Raw genomic sequence first — 21,654 nt, 5'->3', positions numbered from 1 at the left:
TTATGTTACACATGCTAGTGTAACTCTCAGAGTTTGTGTGCGTGTGTCTGGGTGCATGCCTGTGTGTGTGTGGGCGCCTGCATGTGCGAGCCTGCGTGTGCCTGTTTGCGTGTGTGTCTGTGTGGGTATGAGACTCATCGAAATGCATACCTTGAAGACTGTAATTGGCTGTAGCATGTCCAGTTTGGTTTAATTTTGTATCAGTTTGAACAATTTTTATATCCACTTATCAAGCTTTGTTGGGAAGCCTGTGAATACTGTTGGAATGAATATGCTCTATTATTTAAGGCACAAGTGGTTCTGACAAGACTAACAATAGAGGGACCACAGGCTTAGATGTGCTGAATGATGATGACACAATGTTCAGCACTGACACCAGGTTTGTCTGCTCTTAGTTTGCAGCATTCTATGTTCAATTGGTTGTGTTGTTGACTCTGCTAATTTCCTCTCTCTCAACAGATACTATTTGGACAATGCTAGTACAATGGATGAGACTGAAAGGGTGTTGAGCGCAGATCCCTGCAATGTGCAACTGTGGATCAAGTTGGCCCATCAGAAGCTCAATGAGAAGAAGTGAGTGTCAGCAGTTTTTGCGTCAGCAGTTTTTGCTATCATGCTATGCAAATGAATATATGCAAACGTCATGAGCTTCTATGTAAAGGCTGTCAAGTTGGCTTTAACAGGATATAAGCAGCTTTCAGGAATATAGAAAACTACTTGCAACATTTTACACTTTTTACACGGGTAACAGAAACCGTGGTATAAACGTCAACCAATCAATGACTTGCTATTAATTTTACTTTGATTATCATTGCACTTTTGTTGTAACTTATTATCATAAGTAGCGTGTGTTTCACCCTCAACCCTTACACGGTATACGCTAAAACCTGGAAATCGCGTTTGCGTGTTTGGGAATATCTAACAAAGTTACAGAAAATCTTTGAAAAAGATACAACTGAATATATTTTAAAATGGCAGTATCAGTTAAATCATCCATAGTTCACTTCTTTGCACTTCCGTTTTGTGGTAAAAGAGAATGCCTTGCTTTCACAATTGCTATAGTATCATCTTATTTATACCAACTCGAGTTTCCAACCCTCTGACACATCTTGTTGCTAAAAGGTGAGTTACAACTATTGCTGTAACTCACCTTCTAGCACCAGTTATTGCTGCACCATATAACCACCAGTTATTGCTGCACCATATAACCACCAGTTATTGCTGCACCATATAACCACCAGTTATTGCTGCACCATATAACCACCAGTTATTGCTGCACCATATAACCACCAGTTATTGCTGCACCATATAACCACCAGTTATTGCTGCACCATATAACCACCAGTTATTGCTGCACCATATAACCACCAGTTATTGCTGCACCATATAACCACCAGTTATTGCTGCACCATATAACCACCAGTTATTGCTGCACCATATAACCACCAGTTATTGCTGCACCATATAACCACCAGTTATTGCTGCACCATATAACCACCAGTTATTGCTGCACCATATAACCACCAGTTGTTGCTGCACCATATAACCACCAGTTATTGCTGCACCATATAACCACCGGTTATTGCTGCACCATACAACCACCAGTTATTGCTGCACCATATAACCACCAGTTATTGCTGCACCATATAACCACATATATTAATGTCTATCATACATGAATGTATATATATTATATCAGATTGAGTTTAATGTCTATCATACATGAATGTATATATATTATATCAGATTGAGTTTAATGTCTATCATACTTGAGTGTATATATACTATATCAGATTGAGTTTAATGTCTATCATACATGAATGTTTATATATTATATCAGATTGAGTTTAATGTCTATCATGCATGAATGTATACATATTATATCAGATTGAGTTTAATGTCTATCATACATGAATGTATATATATTATATCAGATTGAGTTTAATGTCTATCATACATGAATGTATATATATTATATCAGATTGAGTTTAATGTCTATCATACATGACTGTATACATATTATATCAGATTGAGTTTAATGTCTATCATACATGAATGTATACATATTATATCAGATTGAGTTTAATGTCTATCATACATGAATGTATATATATTATATCAGATTGAGTTTAATGTCTATCATACATGAATGTATACATATTATATCAGATTGAGTTTAATGTCTATCATACATGAGTGTAAATATATTATATCAGATTGAGTTTAATGTCTATCATACATGATTGTATATATATTATATCAGATTGAGTTTAATGTCTATCATACATGAATGTTTATATATTATATCAGATTGAGTTTAATGTCTATCATACATGAATGTATATATATATTATATCAGATTGAGTTTAATGTCTATCATACATGAATGTATATATATTATATCAGATTATTATCATATAATTGTTATATTAGTTATAATAGTTAATATTAGTTATAATAACGACTTTTAGACTCCTGTATGAGTATAAAAGTCACATGACAACCTAAATACTCCTGTACGAGTATGAAAGTCACATGACAACCTGAATACTCCTGTATGAGTATGAAAGTCACATGACAACCTGAATACTCCTGTATGGGTATGAAAGTCACATGACAACCCGAATACTCCTGTATGGTTATGAAAGTCACATGACAACCTGAATACTCCTGTATGAGTATGGAAGTCACATGACAACCCAAATACTCCTGTATGTGTATGAAAGTCACATGACAACCTGAATACTCCTGTATGAGTATGAAAGTCACATGACAACCTGAATACTCCTGTATGAGTTGGGAGTGGTGGTGCACTCTTGTAATCCAACTACTTGGAAGCTAAGTTTGGTGGTCAACCTGGTGCAAGGTGGTGGTGCTCTCTTGTAATCCAACTACTTGGAAGCTAGGTTTGGTGGTCCAACTACTTGGAAGCTAAGTTTGGTGGTCAACCTGGTGCAAGGTGGTGGTGCACTCTTGTAATCCAACTACTTGGAAGCTAGGTTTGGTGGTAGCTGGGAGTGGTGGTGCACTCTTGTAATCCAACTACTTGGAAGCTAGGTTTGGTGTTTGTGATGCATAGTACACTATTGTAATGTATAGTGCACTATTGTAATGCATAGTACACTATTGTAATGCATAGTACACTATTGTAATGCATAGTACACTATTGTAATGCATAGTACACTATTGTAATGTATATTACACTATTGTAATGCATAGTACACTATTTTAATGTATAGTACACTATAATTGTAATGCATAGTACACTGTAATTGTAATGCATAGTACACTATTGTAATGTATAGTACACTATTGTAATGTATAGTGCACTATTGTAATGCATAGTACACTATTGTGATGCATAGTGCACTATTGTAATGCATAGTACACTATTGTGATGCATATTACACTATTGTAATGCATAGTACACTATTGTAATGCATATTACACTATTGTAATGCATAGTACACTATTGTAATGTATAGTGCACTATAATTGTAATGCATAGTACACTATAATTGTAATGCATAGTACACTATTGTAATGTATAGTACACTATTGTAATGTATAGTGCACTATTGTAATGCATAGTACACTATTGTGATGCATAGTACACCATTGTGATGCATAGTACACTATTGTAATGCATAGTACACCATTGTAATGCATAGTACACTATTGTAATGCATAGTACACTATTGTAATGCATAGTACACTATTGTAATGCATAGTACACTATTGTAATGCATATTACACTATTGTAATGCATAGTACACTATTTTAATGTATAGTACACTATAATTGTAATGCATAGTACACTGTAATTGTAATGCATAGTACACTATTGTAATGTATAGTACACTATTGTAATGTATAGTGCACTATTGTAATGCATAGTACACTATTGTGATGCACAGTACACTATTGTGATGCATAGTACACTATTGTAATGCATAGTACACCATTGTAATGCATAGTACACTATTGTAATGTATAGTACACTATTGTAATGTATAGTGCACTATTGTAATGCATAGTACACTATTGTGATGCACAGTACACTATTGTGATGCATAGTACACTATTGTAATGCATAGTACACCATTGTAATGCATAGTACACTATTGTAATGCATAGTACACTATTGTAATGCATAGTACACTATTGTAATGTATAGTACACTGTTGTAATGCATAGTACACTATTGTAATGCATAGTACACTATTGTAATAAATTGTTTGTAGTTTTTAGCCGTATTGTAGGAAGGTGCAGCAGTAGTGTCTCTCATTTGTTGGATAAGTAATACGGTTAATATATGGGCTGTTTTACTCAAATTACTGTAAATTTTGTTGATTTATTTTCATCAACAATAGTAATAATAATAGTAATAATAGTAATTGAACAAAATAAAAGCTGAAGGAGTGATGAAGCCCATAATACGCATTAGCATAGCTAGTCATGGCGTCGGGCTTGTCGTCGTCGCGTAATCAAGATCAATTTTTAGGAGTAATTAGGTTTTAATCACTTGTTCAAAGATGTAATTTCAGTTTTTACATGAAACCGGCTTCTCTATGTTGTTTATGGTATTTGGGAATCGGTTCCAAAAATGGCCTGTTGGTAATCCACCCTGCAATGGCCTGCACGGGAAGAAGATTGTGGGAGATTGAGACAGAAATTTGAGAATCGAGTTTGATATATTGTGCGAGGGATGTAATTACAATAAAACTCATGACGGGCTAAAAGTATAATGCGGTATGAATATAGTGAACTGATAAGTAGTATAGATGGTTATTTGAAAAGAGATTTGGTGTGGGTGAGGTAGGGTTTTTAAAGAATGGTCTTTATCATGCGCTTTTGAAGGGTTATCAAATTTGTAAAGTGTATGGGAGGTGCGTTGCCCCATGCCTCAGTGCAATATGAAAGTTTGGAATTAACCATTGAATTGTATAATAAAAGCAGAGGTTTGCGGGGTAAATATTCAGATGTGCGGTAGAGCCTGATAAGGGTCTCAGTTGTTTGAGTAAATATTCGATGTGTTTTTTCCAAGTGAGATTAGAATCAATGAAAATACCTAAGAATTTAGTGTGATCTGTCTGACAAATTGGTTTGTTGAAAATTAAAAAAGAATGAGTGTTAGCTAGATGGAATTTATTTTGGGAGTTTTTAGTAACATAAAATTATCAACATCTTATCAACATTTAAGGTGAGTTTGTTAGAAGTGCACTAGTTTTAAATAGCAAGAAGTTCGTCATTTAAACAATCTATGTGCTCGTTGATGTTAGAGGATTCCAAAAAGAGATTAGTGTCATCTGCGTAGAGCAATGGTGTGAAAAGGTTGGTGACATGTGTTAGGTCGTTTATGTAAATTAAAAAAACAGTTGGGCCAAGGATTGAACCTTGAGGTACGCCACGTGTTAGATCTAGTATGGAAGATAACATGTTACCAATAATAGGGTGTTGTTTACTTGCAATATAATGTGTAATTACGTAAATGCCATGCGCGTTCAAAAATCTTGTCCAAAGTTAGATTATTCTGGTATGGCATCATTGTATATTTTAGGCATAGTGTCGAGGCGGTCTATGAGGCGCTGCACATTTTATCTCTTGCATTAGAGAGCAACTCTGGAGATCTTCAACTATGGGTACTCTATCTGAAACTCTATGGCAAGCAAAGGCCTTCTGACCGAAGCGACTATCTAGAGGTCTGTGAAAAGGCTTTAGAGATGCAGCCATCATACCAGATCTTCAGACTGGTAAGAAAACTTTCCCTAGTACCATCTATCATACCATCAAAAAATACAGAGTAAATATCTCTATCAAGGTTAGTGTATCTTCTGTACATCATTATGTATATCATTATGTATATCATTATGTATATCATATGATTACGCTTTAGTATATCGACATACTTCCCACGGTCAATATGAGGCTGGAAGCATGTGATCACATGAAGTCGTTTCTGGAAGCTAATGGCGAGCTAACCGAAGGGCAAAAGTCCTTGATTATGTTGGAAACCATCCTCTATCATACATCCCTGTGTCTTATGTCTGGTTATGCTGGCAAGCCGATGCTCAAGGTAACATGGGCACTTTTTATGGCATGACATGCAGTTTTTCTATGCTAATATGAGATGACATTTACTGTTCTGAATTTAGTTGTAGCGGAATTTTAGAATTTAGTTTATTTTTTATTAATTTAATAATTTAAATAAATTGTAAAACCTTGTTAAAATCATTTAGAAGTGCAAAACTAACAATTTTTAAAGTTTCCAAGTAAATTTTAATGACTTTTGACTTGGTTAATAAATATACCAATTGAATTGAACCATTAATAAATAAAACTAACTAAATTGAACCATTAATAAATATACTAAGTTCAAGAATTCTAATGATACCTATTGTTTTAACGCTAACCTATTCGCTTCCATATACCGACATACATCGCCTCATTAATTGATGAAGCTCTGTGGCTTAGTAGGGCGTCGGTTTGGTGAACTGTCTTTGGATGGTCTGAGATCAAATCTTCAGTGATACAAATTCATTATTCCAAGATTTCAATCGCTATAGCTGGAAGCATCTACAGATGACAAACGACCAACATCGAGAAATACATATAGGAGATGTATATATAGAGACATGAATCTCTAAGTCTGTAGTTCAGTTTGTCTCGCTGTAGCTACTAGCTATAGTCTATAGCTATGTCTAGCTATAGACTATAGCTACTAGCTATAGTCTATAGCTATGTCTAGCTATAGACTATAGCTAGACATAGTTCTAGTCTATAGCTATGTCTAGCTATAGACTATAGCTAGACATAGCTATAGTAGCTATAGCTATGTCTAGCTATAGTAGCTATAGTTTATAGCTACTATAGCCAAGCATAGCTATAGTAGCTATAGCTGTCTAGCTACTAAAATATTGGAAGAATGAATCAATATAATAATCATAATATAATAATAATCTGTATAGCAGAAGATTTGATCTCGGAACCTCCCATTAGCCAGGCAAATGCTTTACCGAATTAGCTATGCGAGATTGATGGAATCTTTGGGCGATATATGTCACTATGTGGGTCACTACTGCTCTCCATTAGAGTGCAACTTCACGCTATATATTAGTAAGAGCCGTAGATAACTAGCTTACTTAAATTAGCGATTGGCAATGTGCCAGACTGATGGCAAGTGGCATTGTTTATAAACTGTGTTTAGAAGTGTGGCATATACCCTACAGGATGAAAATATTTGCCGAGTTGACCCTTCCTGGCCTGTTCCCGAATATTTCGGGATTATTTCTGTTCTCTTGGGGCCTGATACCGAATTTTTCGGGATAGATTTTTAGTCACTTTATTGCTTGGCCTTTTAGCTACATCGGTTTTATTAATTCACCAAACGAAATTTAAGAGCCTGGGCATCATTTTGATACCCAATATGTAATTGGACAATATATTTTTGGCTAACAAATTACGCGATAGATATAAACTGTTCTGAAAATTTGTTGATTGCCGTTTTGGAAAAAGTTTATCTGGACGATGGCAAACTTTATAAGTGAATCAGATGTGGTAATCAGCTCAGGTGAAGAAATTAGCAACGTACAGTAAGTGATGTTAAGAAGAAAATGACAACTTTCTCATGGAAGAGAGTGGGTGTTGGCGTACTTATGCTTTTGTTAAACATTTATTCATTTTGTTGAATAAAAATAGGTGAAGAAAATAGCAACGAAAGTAATGTTCAAGAAGAAAATTAGAACTTTCTCATTGAAGAGGGTGAAAAGTACTCCATTTTACGTGACACTGTATAGAATTAAGTTTTGTTGTGAATTTCAGACAAACTATTCTAACAGTGTAAGATGAGGGTTTTTTATACTACACATGATGATAACATTTTAATTAACTCTTTTGCAGGCATAGCGACATAATTGTCGTTTTGTGATACTGACGCTAATGGGCAGAGCGACTATTATGTCGCCACGTGAACGTTTTTTATAAATCGATTTCTGGTTATCTTGATGCTTTTTTGTTCAATTTTTATACCAACAGTAAGCTACAATATATTGGTTTCTGTTAGCAACAAAAAATCAGCCGTTTTGAGAAATAAAAATGATCGTTTGCGCAATACTAAACGATACTAAATACTAAACGATACTAAATACTAAACGATACTAAATACTAAACGATACTAAATACTAAACGATACTAATACTAAACGATACTAAATACTAAACGATACTAATACTAAACGATACTAATACTAAACGATACTAATACTAAACGATACTAAATACTAAACGATACTAAATACTAAACGATACTAATACTAAACGATACTAAATACTAAACGATACTAAATACTAAACGATACTAAATACTAAACGATACTAAATACTAAACGATACTAAATACTAAACGATACTAAATACTAAACGATACTAATACTAAACGATACTAAATACTAAACGATACTAATACTAAACGATACTAAATACTAAACGATACTAATACTAAACGATACTAAATACTAAACGATACTAAATACTAAACGATACTAAATACTAAACGATACTAATACTAAACGATACTAAATACTAAACGATACTAAATACTAAACGATACTAAATACTAAACGATACTAATACTAAACGATACTAAATACTAAACGATACTAATACTAAACGATACTAAATACTAAACGATACTAATACTAAACGATACTAAATACTAAACGATACTAAATACTAAACGATACTAAATACTAAACGATACTAAATACTAAACGATACTAAATACTAAACGATACTAAATACTAAACGATACTAAATACTAAACGATACTAAATACTAAACGATACTAAATACTAAACGATACTAAATACTAAACGATACTAATACTAAACGATACTAAATACTAAACGATACTAAATACTAAACGATACTAATACTAAACGATACTAAATACTAAACGATACTAATACTAAACGATACTAAATACTAAACGATACTAATACTAAACGATACTAAATACTAAACGATACTAAATACTAAACGATACTAAATACTAAACGATACTAAATACTAAACGATACTAAATACTAAACGATACTAAATACTAAACGATACTAATACTAAACGATACTAAATACTAAACGATACTGAATACTAAACGATACTAAATACTAAACGATACTAATACTAAACGATACTAAATACTAAACGATACTAAATACTAAACGATACTAATACTAAACGATACTAAATACTAAACGATACTAATACTAAACGATACTAAATACTAAACGATACTAAATACTAAACGATACTAAATACTAAACGATACTAATACTAAACGATACTAATACTAAACGATACTAAATACTAAACGATACTAAATACTAAACGATACTAAATACTAAACGATACTAATACTAAACGATACTAAATACTAAACGATACTAAATACTAAACGATACTAATACTAAACGATACTAAATACTAAACGATACTAAATACTAAACGATACTAATACTAAACGATACTAAATACTAAACGATACTAAATACTAAACGATACTAAATACTAAACGATACTAATACTAAACGATACCAATACTAAACGATACTAAATACTAAACGATACTAAATACTAAACAAACAAAAAATCCGAAATAAAAACGTAGCTAGATAAAGCTGAGAATTTTGTTTCTGCTTTTGTTTCTTCTTTTGTTTTTGCTTTTGTTTCCGCTTTCTGAATGTTTTCTCAGAGTGCAACAACTTTATTTTACCGTCATGGCATCCTCCAAAGGTTGTAGAAAAAGGAAAGGCTATATTGGAACAAGAATAAGTACATGGTGTTTGGTAGTGTTGTGACATAGTGTTGGTTAGAAGCTCGTAACACTTGTTCTATTGCTTGGAATTGAGAAATTTTTTTTGATTTGCTGCTGATAAAGCTTCCTATCAATCTAACGTAGTCCAACAAAGTCAGTAGTAAAAATTTGTTTGTGGGCTGCATTGAAACATAGAAAAGACATTCACTTTGATCAAAAAGATTTTCTCCGGAAGTACTATAAATTGTCGCTAGTAGAATTTGAAATGGTACACAGATATTTATATCAAATTGTAGCCTGGAATGTTTCCTTTAAGCTGCAAAAACAAATCTAGATTATTTTGAAAAGTACTCCATTTATACCCAATTTTGTGCAGCTCCATTCTAATTATGGAAAAACTACTGAAAAATTAATTAGGCTTCGGAGTCAACCGATAGCTAATTAGTAGTGAATGGGTTAAAGCACACAAATTATATAAATTTTTTTGTTATATAGTTCAATACATCGGAGTCTTGGCTTTCGAATAAGCTATATTCAATATACAAAGAATAATAGAACTATGAAGAACAGGGTTTCGAAAGTATGTCCTGCAATAAAAAAACACTTGGTTGTGGTTCCCAAAATGTGATGTCATAATTATTATTTAGCCTTAAGTAGTCGATCCATTTTGTTGCCATTGAGGCTGCGCTTTTCTGTGATAATCAGTGCTGTTTAACCCAGAGAGTGCTCATTATAAACTAGGATTCTAGATAATCAACAATGTCCGACCCGCTAACGACTCGGGCATATATAAAGAAAATTGTTTCCTCACCCCGGTGAACCCATATGGGTAGTAATTTCTCCTCTAACTCGGGTCTCCTACCAAAGACTTGGGAGTTTGAGCACTCGCCTCAAGATCTTAGCTGTTTTCAATAGCGCACTTTTCTGCAACTCACCTAAGTTGATTGCTGTCGATTACAACTATTCTAATAATTGCTATAGCTGAGCAATCAATCCTACAAATACGTACATACTTTGAGAAATATATATATACTATGTAGCTGTGTCACCCGGCGTTGCCCGGGTGATAAAAAAGTCTTTGGACAGAAAATTGATTTGTATTTAACATATAACAACATTTGCCATTCTAACTTTCATACTACATATCATGAGAAAAGTGTTTTGTCTTATAAACGATGAGAAGTAGTGAGAGTTGCTCGCTATTAGCCAGTTTAATAATGTGAGTGAACAGCTTCTCGTGACGTTATGCTATGATCCGCGTCATACACAAAGCATTTAGGTATTTGCTCTCATATAATGACTTATATTGGCAAGCTAGCAATTCGATTTCTGTAGTCTAGTGGGTAAGGCGTCAGATTGGTGAAAGGCAGGGTCCGGGATTGAATCTTCTTCGGTATGAAATATTTATTCCAAGATTTTAAGATCTATAGCCGGACAATCAATCCTACAAACCTACATACGACAAACTTTGAGAAATCTATATATAGACTAGCTGTGCTACCCAGCGTTGCCCGAGTAATAAAAAAGTCTTTGGACAGAAAATTGATTTGTCCTTAACATATAACAACATTTACCATTTTAACTTTTAAACTATCATGTCATGAGAGAAGTGTTTTTTGTAGTTGAAATAAATTAGGAGGGAAAATAAAAACAACTGTAAAAGTTTTCAAACTTTGTCAAACAACTGTAACTTTCAAGCTGTTAGCCAGGCACATTGCCAATGGAAAATTCTAGTAAGCTGCTTAATAAGCTAGGCTTCTAATGGCAGTAAGCCATGACTTTGCGTCTGCATTGTTGTCCAACTACAACTATTCTAACTATGCTATAGCCGGGCAATCAAACCTACAAATACACCTTCGGACAAACTTTGAGAAATATATATATAGATATAACATAGCCATGTTTGCTGCAGCGATATCAAGGAGTTGTTGTTGATGAAGGATTCTAGGTTGACTGGTTGGGAGAAGTTCTGTTTCATTCTCAATCTGCAGTAAACAAAAAAAAATAAAAATATTAACAAGTGTAAAGGAAGGACAAAAACAATAGCTGAAGTATTTAATGAAAGCGATCAGTTTTTAAACAAAAGAATGAACTAACGCAGTTAATTATGGAAAAACGTATCTGCACTGCCAATCAATTACATACCATAATGTACAGATCATTATCGTCATTAACTTCGGTATTAGAGGTTGATGGAGTTGATTTCAATGTAAAAAACTGTAGGAGAGATGTCTGTCGAATAACTTGTGAAAACCTTGAATAATTTTGTCAAGTATTGTGATGCATTGGCAATGGCGTTAACTCAAAGCCCTGGCGATGATTTTAATAAAGTTTTGGAACTCAGCTATGTTTAGTACTTCAGCCTAGCGGCTAGTTTTTAATTTGAGACAGCAGTTATTCTCCCTTGTGTTTAAAAGTGTTAAAATAGGCTGTTTCTGTGATTTTTTGTTCAGGTTTCCAATATTTGTAAAGTTTATAGAAATTTACTGGTATAGAATTCCTGAAGCAATGACTGCTCATGCCGTTGTTCATTTCAGGTAAATCAATCTGATTCTGTGTAACTTGTACCTGTCCAAACAACTACTGTACTCTATGGGCTCTGATGCCTCCCAAATCATTTACAAGCCATGAGAAAAAATTGATTTTATTACATTTCAGAGCGTTTTAGATGACGACAATAAGGAAAGAGAATTTCTAATTAAATCTGATTGGCTCCTGGCTGCCTATTACTCCGCTTACATCACAGCTTTTCAATGTCTTCCTGCCATGCTTCTCAGAGGTATCTGTATTGAATTTATCTACCAGTTTACTTACCATATAAGAACCTTGCATATACCTCTATATAGAGGTGGAACGAGTGAGGTTTTTTAAATTCGAGACGAGACTCGAGACACTGTCTTGCAAAAATTCGAGACTCGAGACAGTAAAATAATGAGCTTTGGTGATTATTTCACTACACAAGGACTAGTGTACTTGATATATAAAATTGATGAACCTCATTTTAAATTGAATTTGCACCTGGTGTAAATGATTTAAATACAACATTTTAATAGCGATTTGCATGTATTTTTTGTAAACAAAAGTGACACTAACAGCTCTAAGCGAAGTTATATATTTCTAAGAGTTTTGAGCTTGATAATAATTATTATAAACATATTGCTTTGTACATGTATATTTTTACCATCTATTGAATAGGTCTTACTTTTTAATGTAATGAAATGTGTAATGAACCCAATAGCCGTCTACCTACAAAGAAGTACCGCTACTAAAAGAACACACAATAACACTTTCATTCTTATTGTTTCATTTATGTTAAGTTTTGTTTGTGTATTAACTGTAGCATGTGAATTATATTTAAATTGTATTCATGAAATTATATGAATTACTGTATATATTCTTATATTGAACTAATGATAATATCTTTGTTACCCGAACACGGACTATGGTCGACACGGCCTTTAGTTCGTTTCTTCGTGTCGGGGCAAGTTTTACCCGCAATTGGTAGTATATATAAGCGGCCCGAATTTTATGAAGGGCAGTTGGTGTTTGGACACGATATGATAAAATACAGACATTTGACCTGCAACAGTCTTATATATTAAATCGGATTATCCGGAGGGTAATTGGATACGACCCGGTTATCTGTTTTAAGAACACAGAGCCGGACTAAAAATATATTAATAGGGCAGCTGCCTGCAATCCATTACAATATATGGAGTTGTTGTTACCGCGAGAAGCCATGTTTTAACAGCCGTGCATAGGCGCTTTAGTTTTATTTCCTGTTTCGAGATTGGCAATAGTTAGGTCGAGACAAGACCGATACGGGACGAGACAGGTTGATACTCGAGATGTCTCATTCTACCTCTATATGCACGGTTCGCGATACGATCTGCTCGTGATACGATCTGCTCGTGATACGATCTGCTCGTGATACGATCTGCTCGTGATACGTTCTGCTCGTGATACGATCTGCTCGTGATACGATCTGCTCGTGATACGATCCGCTCGTGATACGATCCGCTCGTGATACGATCCGCTCGTGATACGATCCGCTCGTGATACGATCTGCTCGTGATACGATCTGCTCGTGATACGATCACGGTGTCTTTGTTCATAAGAGCAAGGAAACTTGTACCCAGCTTTTGCTTGTTGCACTTATTGCCTGTGATTTGATAGCTTGCGGCTGTTGAGCCATCTGTAAAAAGGGCTCAAAAGTTTGCTGTTTACTGCAAACGGCGAACTATAAATAAACAGCAAGTAGTATTTATTAGAGCTGCACAATGGTCGCGTTAATTAAATGATTAACTGCGATCAATTCAAATACACGATTAACTGAGTTGAGCCAATTAATCTTCAAATAAAATGCAACCAAGGCGATGATCAGGATGTGGTTCTTTTGGATTGTTTAATATATTGTAAATGATTTTGCCAGCCTTTACTCAGGCACGATCTAGATTGCAATAAATGTTGCATAAATTGTAAGAGAAGTGAGTATGGTTTTTTGTTTGTTTATTTCGACGGAATTTCATTAGTCGTAGAGCTGCGACTACTCTGATCTCCTAGCGAGTAAATTTTTCAAACCACTGTAAATTTGAAATTTCATAACTTTCAGCGACGTATATCTTTTATACAGTAGAACCTCGGTTCTCAAACATAATTCGTTCCAGAAGGTTGTTCGAGATGCGAAACAATTTTTCCCATTAGAACGAATGTAAGTAAATTTTAATCCGTTCCAAGGCGAGAAAACAACTTCGGTAAACTACTGTATACTGCATACTATAATTAAAAACGGGTAGATATAGATCGTGTTTAATTTTAATAAAAGGTTTTCTATTTATGATGATGGAAAAAGAAAACAAACGTAAACATTCCGTATGTTTTGTCCTTAAAACATCAAAAACATTAAAGGTTAAAATACCATGACAAAAATTGCAGAAATTGATAATGAAACAGAAAAAAATGCAACAGAGCAGTTAAATTCAAAATCGTAGGAAAAAGAAAATATAAACAGCAATGGCACGTTTACTTCACATCATTGAAGGAGAATCCTCCTCCGAAACAATTTAGGGTAACTCAACTGGGGGAGTTATCTCCCTAGCAAATCATCTCAGCAATCATCTCAGTTGAGTTGCAGTAAAGTGCTCTATTGAGAACAGCTAAGATCTTGAGGCGAGTGCTCAAGCTCCCAGGTCTCTGGTAGGAGACCCGAGTTAAAGCAAAAATTACCACCCACATGGGTTAACCGGAGTGAGGAAACAATCTTTTTTATATACGTGTTCTTCCTGGACCGTATCATGGCACCTGGTAGGAAACTGTATAAAAATAAATGATTAATAGTTGGCTTAGTTATGGCCAAACTAGAAATGTATTAGCGATAAGATGCATAACAAAGACAAACACAATATGCAAAATATATATGAGAGTAATTATATGCCAATATATAAAACATCAGAAATTAATACGTGTCCTGGTGTCGGCCACAACATAACATTAACATAGCAGGTTACTACCATGTAATTTACTAACAAATAAATATTATGACAAGCAACACTTTCTCATCAATTAAATAAATCCAACATTATTTTGCACTAAACTATGAAAACACTAAGTGACTCCCTAACATAAAACTTGTTTATACAATACAATGCACAAGCGCCGTGTCGATCTAGTTGTAAGCGGCCATGTTGTTAGTTGTTTGAACATGTTTCTAGGTGATAGCAACAAAAATGATTTCAGTATTATTTAATATCTTACAGTCTATTTTTTGTTTATCTTTAAAAAATTCTTAGCTAAATTATACAAGTATTTTCATTTTTCAAAAAAATCATATTTCAGCTTTAGAATAGTAAAAGTAATAAGTAATAATAGTAATACATGTAGAAGATTGACACTCTATTGGAACATAATACGAGAAAAAACTATAGTTCCTCCGTACTAGGTAACTAGGTGGCGCATTTTCATACATTGCTGGAAGCATAAACAAGAAATTTAAGTGCAATATGTGCCAGAAAGAATTTGCCTACCACCACAGCACATCATCATTAAGATATCGTTCAACAAATTCGTTCAATATTTTCTTCATTCGGATAATGCGAATAAACTGTGCTGCTTCAACTCTTGGCTTGCTTAATTATAGACTTTCATAGACTATTTTTATACTCATAATAATTATTACATTGTAACTTACAGCATGTACATAACATGTACTCCTTTTGACAATAATTGTCTCAAATATAATTAATTTATATGTTGCTGTATTATTTGTTTTTGAATATGCAAGTTTTTGTTAGATTAATTCTAAGATTAATCAAAGAATAATTGGTTCAGACCAGGTATTAATCGCGATTAATTTTTGTAATAGTTGTGCGGCTCTAGGATTTATGTAGTTTCATCTTCCAAGTTTTAATTTGTGAGGAAATTTCATCTAGCGAGTTTCTAGCGTTTCATTCATAGACTTGTTTTATTGGAGTAGGTTTCAGAGACATGCCATTTTCCTGCTCAAAATTTATAAACATTTCTTAACAGCCTGGGAGCCTCGGCCCTAGGTAGTTTGGAGTTGTTTTCTTACCTGTATTTGTGCCGGAATTAACACTTAATTAAACCCTAAGTTAATTTTCCCGTGCTTCCCGTTTACATAGGTTTCTAACTACCTGCAAAATGGGTGCTGACAGAACATCGGTTCTTTCCCCACTACTTTCCATACTACTTTGTGTCGTATGCGGTTTTATTATCCTTCAAAAGTTCCAAGTCGATTGGATGATTAGTTATGATAATTGATAATTAGCTATAATACCTTCTGTACAACTTCTGTACAACTTCTGTACACTCCTGTACACTTCTGTACAACTTCTGTACAACTTCTGTACACTTCTGTACACTTCTGTACAACTTATGTACACTTCTGTACACTTCTGTACAACTTCTGTACAGCTTCTGTACACTTCTGTACAACTTCTGTACACTTATGTACACTTCTGGCTGAAAGATTATTAGTTTCTAAGGACACACTGATTGGAAGATCAAGTATAGACAAAACTAAAAAACTTATTTTGTGCAACAAGAGCTTTACACTAAAACTATTTGTATTTCTATTCATAAAAATGTACACACTCTATCAGACTCGGTGTACACACTCTATCAGACTCGGTGTACACACTCTATCAGACTTGATGTACACACTCTATCAGACTCGGTGTACACACTCTATCAGACTCGGTGTACACACTCTATCAGACTCAGTGTACACACTCTATCAGACTCGGTGTATTTAACTCGTATTGTTTCTTCACTTACCTCTAAAACACCTTCAAACGATTGTAAATGATTGTGTGCTGTATACTGCTTGTCATTTATTTATTTATTTGATTTCTGTTTTTTTTATTGAGTCCTACAAGGTTAGAACTTCAAAATATTTTTCTGGTTTATTAGGAGTTGTCCTATTTTAAGTTCTTTCACAGTCGACTAAAAGTTATTAATATAGTCTAGGATGAAGAGACATGCTTGCTCATGCAACATTATAAGGCTTCAAAATGTTGAGAATACTGCTAGTCCAGATTATGATCATTGCCCTTCATTCCTTGCAGTCTTGATGGCTTGTTTGAGGCCTGCTGGATTTAGTCGTAGATCTGCTAACTTAAATCCCTGTCTATTGTCTGTACTACAATTAAGTACTGTATTTCTCTTTTTTTCGTGCCATTATAACAGTTAACAGTGCTTTGATTAGGGTGTAATCGGTATTTACAATCATACATAGGTATCAACAGTCGTACATGGGTATCAACAGTCGTACATGGGTATCAACAGTCGTACATGGGTATCAACAGTCGTACATGGATATCAACAGTCGTACATGGGTATCAACAGTCATACATGGGTATCAACAATCCTACATGGGTATCTACAGTCGTACATGGATATCTACAGTCGTACATGGGTATCTACAGTCGTACATGTACATGGGTATCTACAATTGTACATGAATATCTACAGTAGTATGTGGGTATGTACAGTCGTATGCGGGTATCTACAGTCGTACGTGGGTATCAACAGTCGTACATGGGTATCAACAGTCGTACGTGGGTATCAACAGTCGTACATGGGTATCAACAGTCGTACATGGGTATCAGCAGTCGTACATGGGTATCAGCAGTCGTACATGGGTATCAAAAGTCGTGTATGGATATCTACAGTCGTACATAAGTATCTACAGTCATACATGAGTATCAACAGTCGTATATGGTATCAACAGTCGTACATGGGTATTTACAGTCATACATGGGTATCTACAGTCGTACATGGTTATGTACAGTTGTATCTACAGTCGTGCATGGGTGTCTACAGTCGTACATGGGTGTCTACAGTCGTACATGGGTATATACAGTCATACATGGGTATCTAAAATTGTATCTACAGTTGTACATGAGTGTCTACAGTTGTACATGGGTGGCTACAGTTGTACATGGTTGTCTACAGTCATACATGGGTGTCTACAGTTGCACATGGGTGTCTACAGTCATACATGGATGGCTACAGTCGTACATGGGTGTCTACAGTCGTACACGGGTATCTACAGTCGTACCCGGGTATCTACAGTCATACACGAGTATCTACAGTCGTACACGGGTATGTACAGTCGTACATGGGTATCAACAGTCATACATGGGTATCTACAGTCGTACATGGGTGTCTACAGTCGTACATGGGTGTCTACAGTTGTACATGGGTGTCTACAGTCGTACACGGGTATCTTCTGTCGTACATGGGTATCTACTGTCGTACATGGGTATCTGCAGTCATACATGGGTATCTACAGTTGTACATGGGTATCCACTGCCGTACATGGGTATCTACAGTCATACATGGGTATCTACTGTCATACATCCACGGGTATTAACAGTCGTACATGGGTATCACCAGTTGTAAATGAGTATCAACAGTTGTACATGGGTATCTACAGTCGTACATGTGTATCTACAGCCGTACTTGGATATCAACAGTTGTACATGGGTATCTACAGTCGTATATGGGTGTCTTCAGTCGTACATGGGTATGAACAGTTGCACATGGGTATCTACAGTCGTACATGGGTGTCTACAGTCGTACATGGGTATCTACAGTCGTACATGGGTATTTACAGTCGTACATGGGTATCTACTGTCGTACATGGATATCTACAGTCGTACATGGGTATCTACAGATCTCTGAGTTCATGCAGGTCACGAGCTAACGACTAGAGAAGCGCCGCGTGTGCAATGGGCTAAGGCCGTACTCCTGCCCAGTACATATAAAGAGGTCATGGTCATTCTCAAAACAGCCATTGAGCAGAGCTCGCATGGTTCTCCAGTAGGCTGCTCAGCTTATTGGATGGTGCGTGAAGCCTATCTCGAGCTTCAGGGCAGGTCAGTCTTGCATCAAGTCACGTTTGCATGAGATTTACGATACACACTTTCCAGACCAGCCATTCCGGACGAGACAATGCCAAACCATTTATGACATTATTTGGGGAACATATCATTTAGTTAGAATTGACTTTGCTTGGTCATACTTCTTTAGTGCACATGAAGCTGATGTTAGATAAATTATTTTGTTAGTGTTTCATCTTTATTGCCTGTATAACAGCTTGGAAGCGAGCAGTATCTCAAGGGCAATGATGAACAATGATGCGCTAAGACAGTTTCCTGAAATGTACTTGACATATCTTCACTACCAGAAGCACACGGCACCGCAGCACTTTAAAACCGTAAGGGCCTGCTGTCATTTGATCATTCATTGAATATTATCAGACATCACTTTAAGACAGTAAGGGTCTGGTGTCATTTGATCATTCCTTGAATATTATCACTTTAAGACAGTAAGCGTCTGGTGTCATTTGATCATTCCTTGAATATTATCACTTTAAGACAGTAAGGGTCTGGTGTCATTTGATCATTCCTTGAATATTATCAAACTTATCACTTTAAGACAGTAAGGGTCTTGTGTCATTTGATCATTCCTTGAATATTATCACTTATAACAGTTATAACAGTTATATTATCAGTTATAACTAAACTCGCGTTTGTGTTAGAACTTCTCTGGAAGCTTGCGCTAAACACAGGAAGTTCTCTTTTAGTTATGCGACAATTGTATCCTCGCACTGCCAGGCTGTGCCCAAGCTCACTTCTACTGCTCTCTGTGGACGGACTACCATCACACAACGGACCTCGGAGAAATGATTGAGTACCCTGTAAGACTTATCTTTACATTGTTTGGTTTGACTGCTACAGGGGCCGACAGCATCCGACACGCTGGATATCTTTACAGGTTTGAACATTTTAAGATATTTAGCGATTGCTTATTTCATTCTGTAATGAGTTTAAGTTTGCATAAAAAACAGTGAAGACTCAACTCGTATACAGTTAAGACTCAACTCGTATACAGTTAAGACTCAACTCGTATACAGTTAAGACTCAACTCGTATACAGTTAAGACTCAACTCGTATACAGTGAAGACTCAACTCGTATACAGTTAAGACTCAACTCGTATACAGTTAAGACTTAACTCGTATACAGTTAAGACTTAACTCGTATACAGTTAAGACTCAACTCGTATACAGTTAAGACTTAACTCGTATACAGTTAAGACTCAACTCGTATACAGTTAAGACTCAACTCGTATACAGTGAAGACTTAACTCGTATACAGTTAAGACTCAACTCGTATACAGTTAAGACTTAACTCGTATACAGTTAAGACTCAACTCGTATACAGTTAAGACTCAACTCGTATACAGTTAAGACTCAACTCGTATACAGTTAAGACTCAACTCGTATACAGTTAAGACTTAACTCGTGTACAGTTAAGACTCAACTCGTATACAGTGAAGACTTAACTCGTATACAGTTAAGACTCAACTCGTATACAGTTAAGACTTAACTCGTATACAGTGAAGACGATGGCCATTTCGGAGGTCGTTATGAACACTGCTACTCTATGGCGAATGTAACTAGGTGTTGCTAGACATTGCACACTTCTAACCTACCAACTTCAATTTTAACGCGAACAAGACTTGAAGTGCATTTAATTATATGGTTTGAATACTCAAGTGGTGGAGGACCTTCATTATAGTATAACTCTCAAACGACGGTGAAGGGTTTTAGTGGATTTGATGTTTTGCTCCAGGGTCTTGCTAGACTTTGAGGTACCGGTTGTGGGGCAACCCCATCCCACACTAAAACTACAACCAGAGTACAGAGAAAATAAAGTTTATTGCTGGCTTAACTTTGGGTAAGTGCATTTTTAGTACAGCCGCTTCTATAACATATCGTATACCTTTACATACTTAACTTAACATATCACTTATACCTCCCATGACTTATACCCCCTATAATATATACCTCCTATAACGTATACCTCTTATAACGTATACCTCTTATAACGTATACCTCTTATAACGTATACCTCCTATAACGTATACCTCCTATAACGTATACCTTCTATAATCTTATACCTCGTATAACGTACACCTTCTATAACGTATACCTCATATAACATATACCTCTTATAACGTATACCTTGTATAACGTATTCATCCTATAACGTATACCTCCTATAACGTATACCCCCTATAACGTATACCTCTTATAACGTATACCTCTTATAACGTATACCTCTTATAACGTATACCTCCTATAACGTATACCTCCTATAACGTATACCTTCTATAATCTTATACCTCGTATAACGTACACCTTCTATAACATATACCTCATATAACATATACCTCTTATAACGTATACCTTGTATAACGTATTCATCCTATAACGTATACCTCCTATAACGTATACCTTCTATAACGTATACCTT

At 35.1% G+C, this 21,654-nt stretch overlaps 1 protein-coding gene across 1 annotated transcript in view; it reads left to right on the top strand.

Annotated features, from left to right (window-relative positions):
- LOC137408728 (zinc finger C3H1 domain-containing protein-like) overlaps window positions 1–21,654 on the top strand; it is a 62,318-nt gene that overhangs the window by 32,932 nt on the left and 7,732 nt on the right. Inside the window, exons 16-24 of the mRNA XM_068095306.1 lie at window positions 289–379; window positions 460–573; window positions 5,561–5,753; window positions 5,897–6,076; window positions 12,472–12,592; window positions 19,028–19,211; window positions 19,432–19,552; window positions 19,922–20,112; window positions 20,971–21,075. Coding sequence (XP_067951407.1) covers window positions 289–379; window positions 460–573; window positions 5,561–5,753; window positions 5,897–6,076; window positions 12,472–12,592; window positions 19,028–19,211; window positions 19,432–19,552; window positions 19,922–20,112; window positions 20,971–21,075 — 1,300 coding nt within the window. The remainder of the gene's footprint in view (window positions 1–288; window positions 380–459; window positions 574–5,560; window positions 5,754–5,896; window positions 6,077–12,471; window positions 12,593–19,027; window positions 19,212–19,431; window positions 19,553–19,921; window positions 20,113–20,970; window positions 21,076–21,654) is intronic.

Source organism: Watersipora subatra, chromosome 11 (assembly GCF_963576615.1).
Source record: "Watersipora subatra chromosome 11, tzWatSuba1.1, whole genome shotgun sequence".
Taxonomy (NCBI): Eukaryota; Metazoa; Bryozoa; class Gymnolaemata; order Cheilostomatida; family Watersiporidae; genus Watersipora; species Watersipora subatra.
This window is presented reverse-complemented; position numbering and strand designations above follow the sequence as displayed.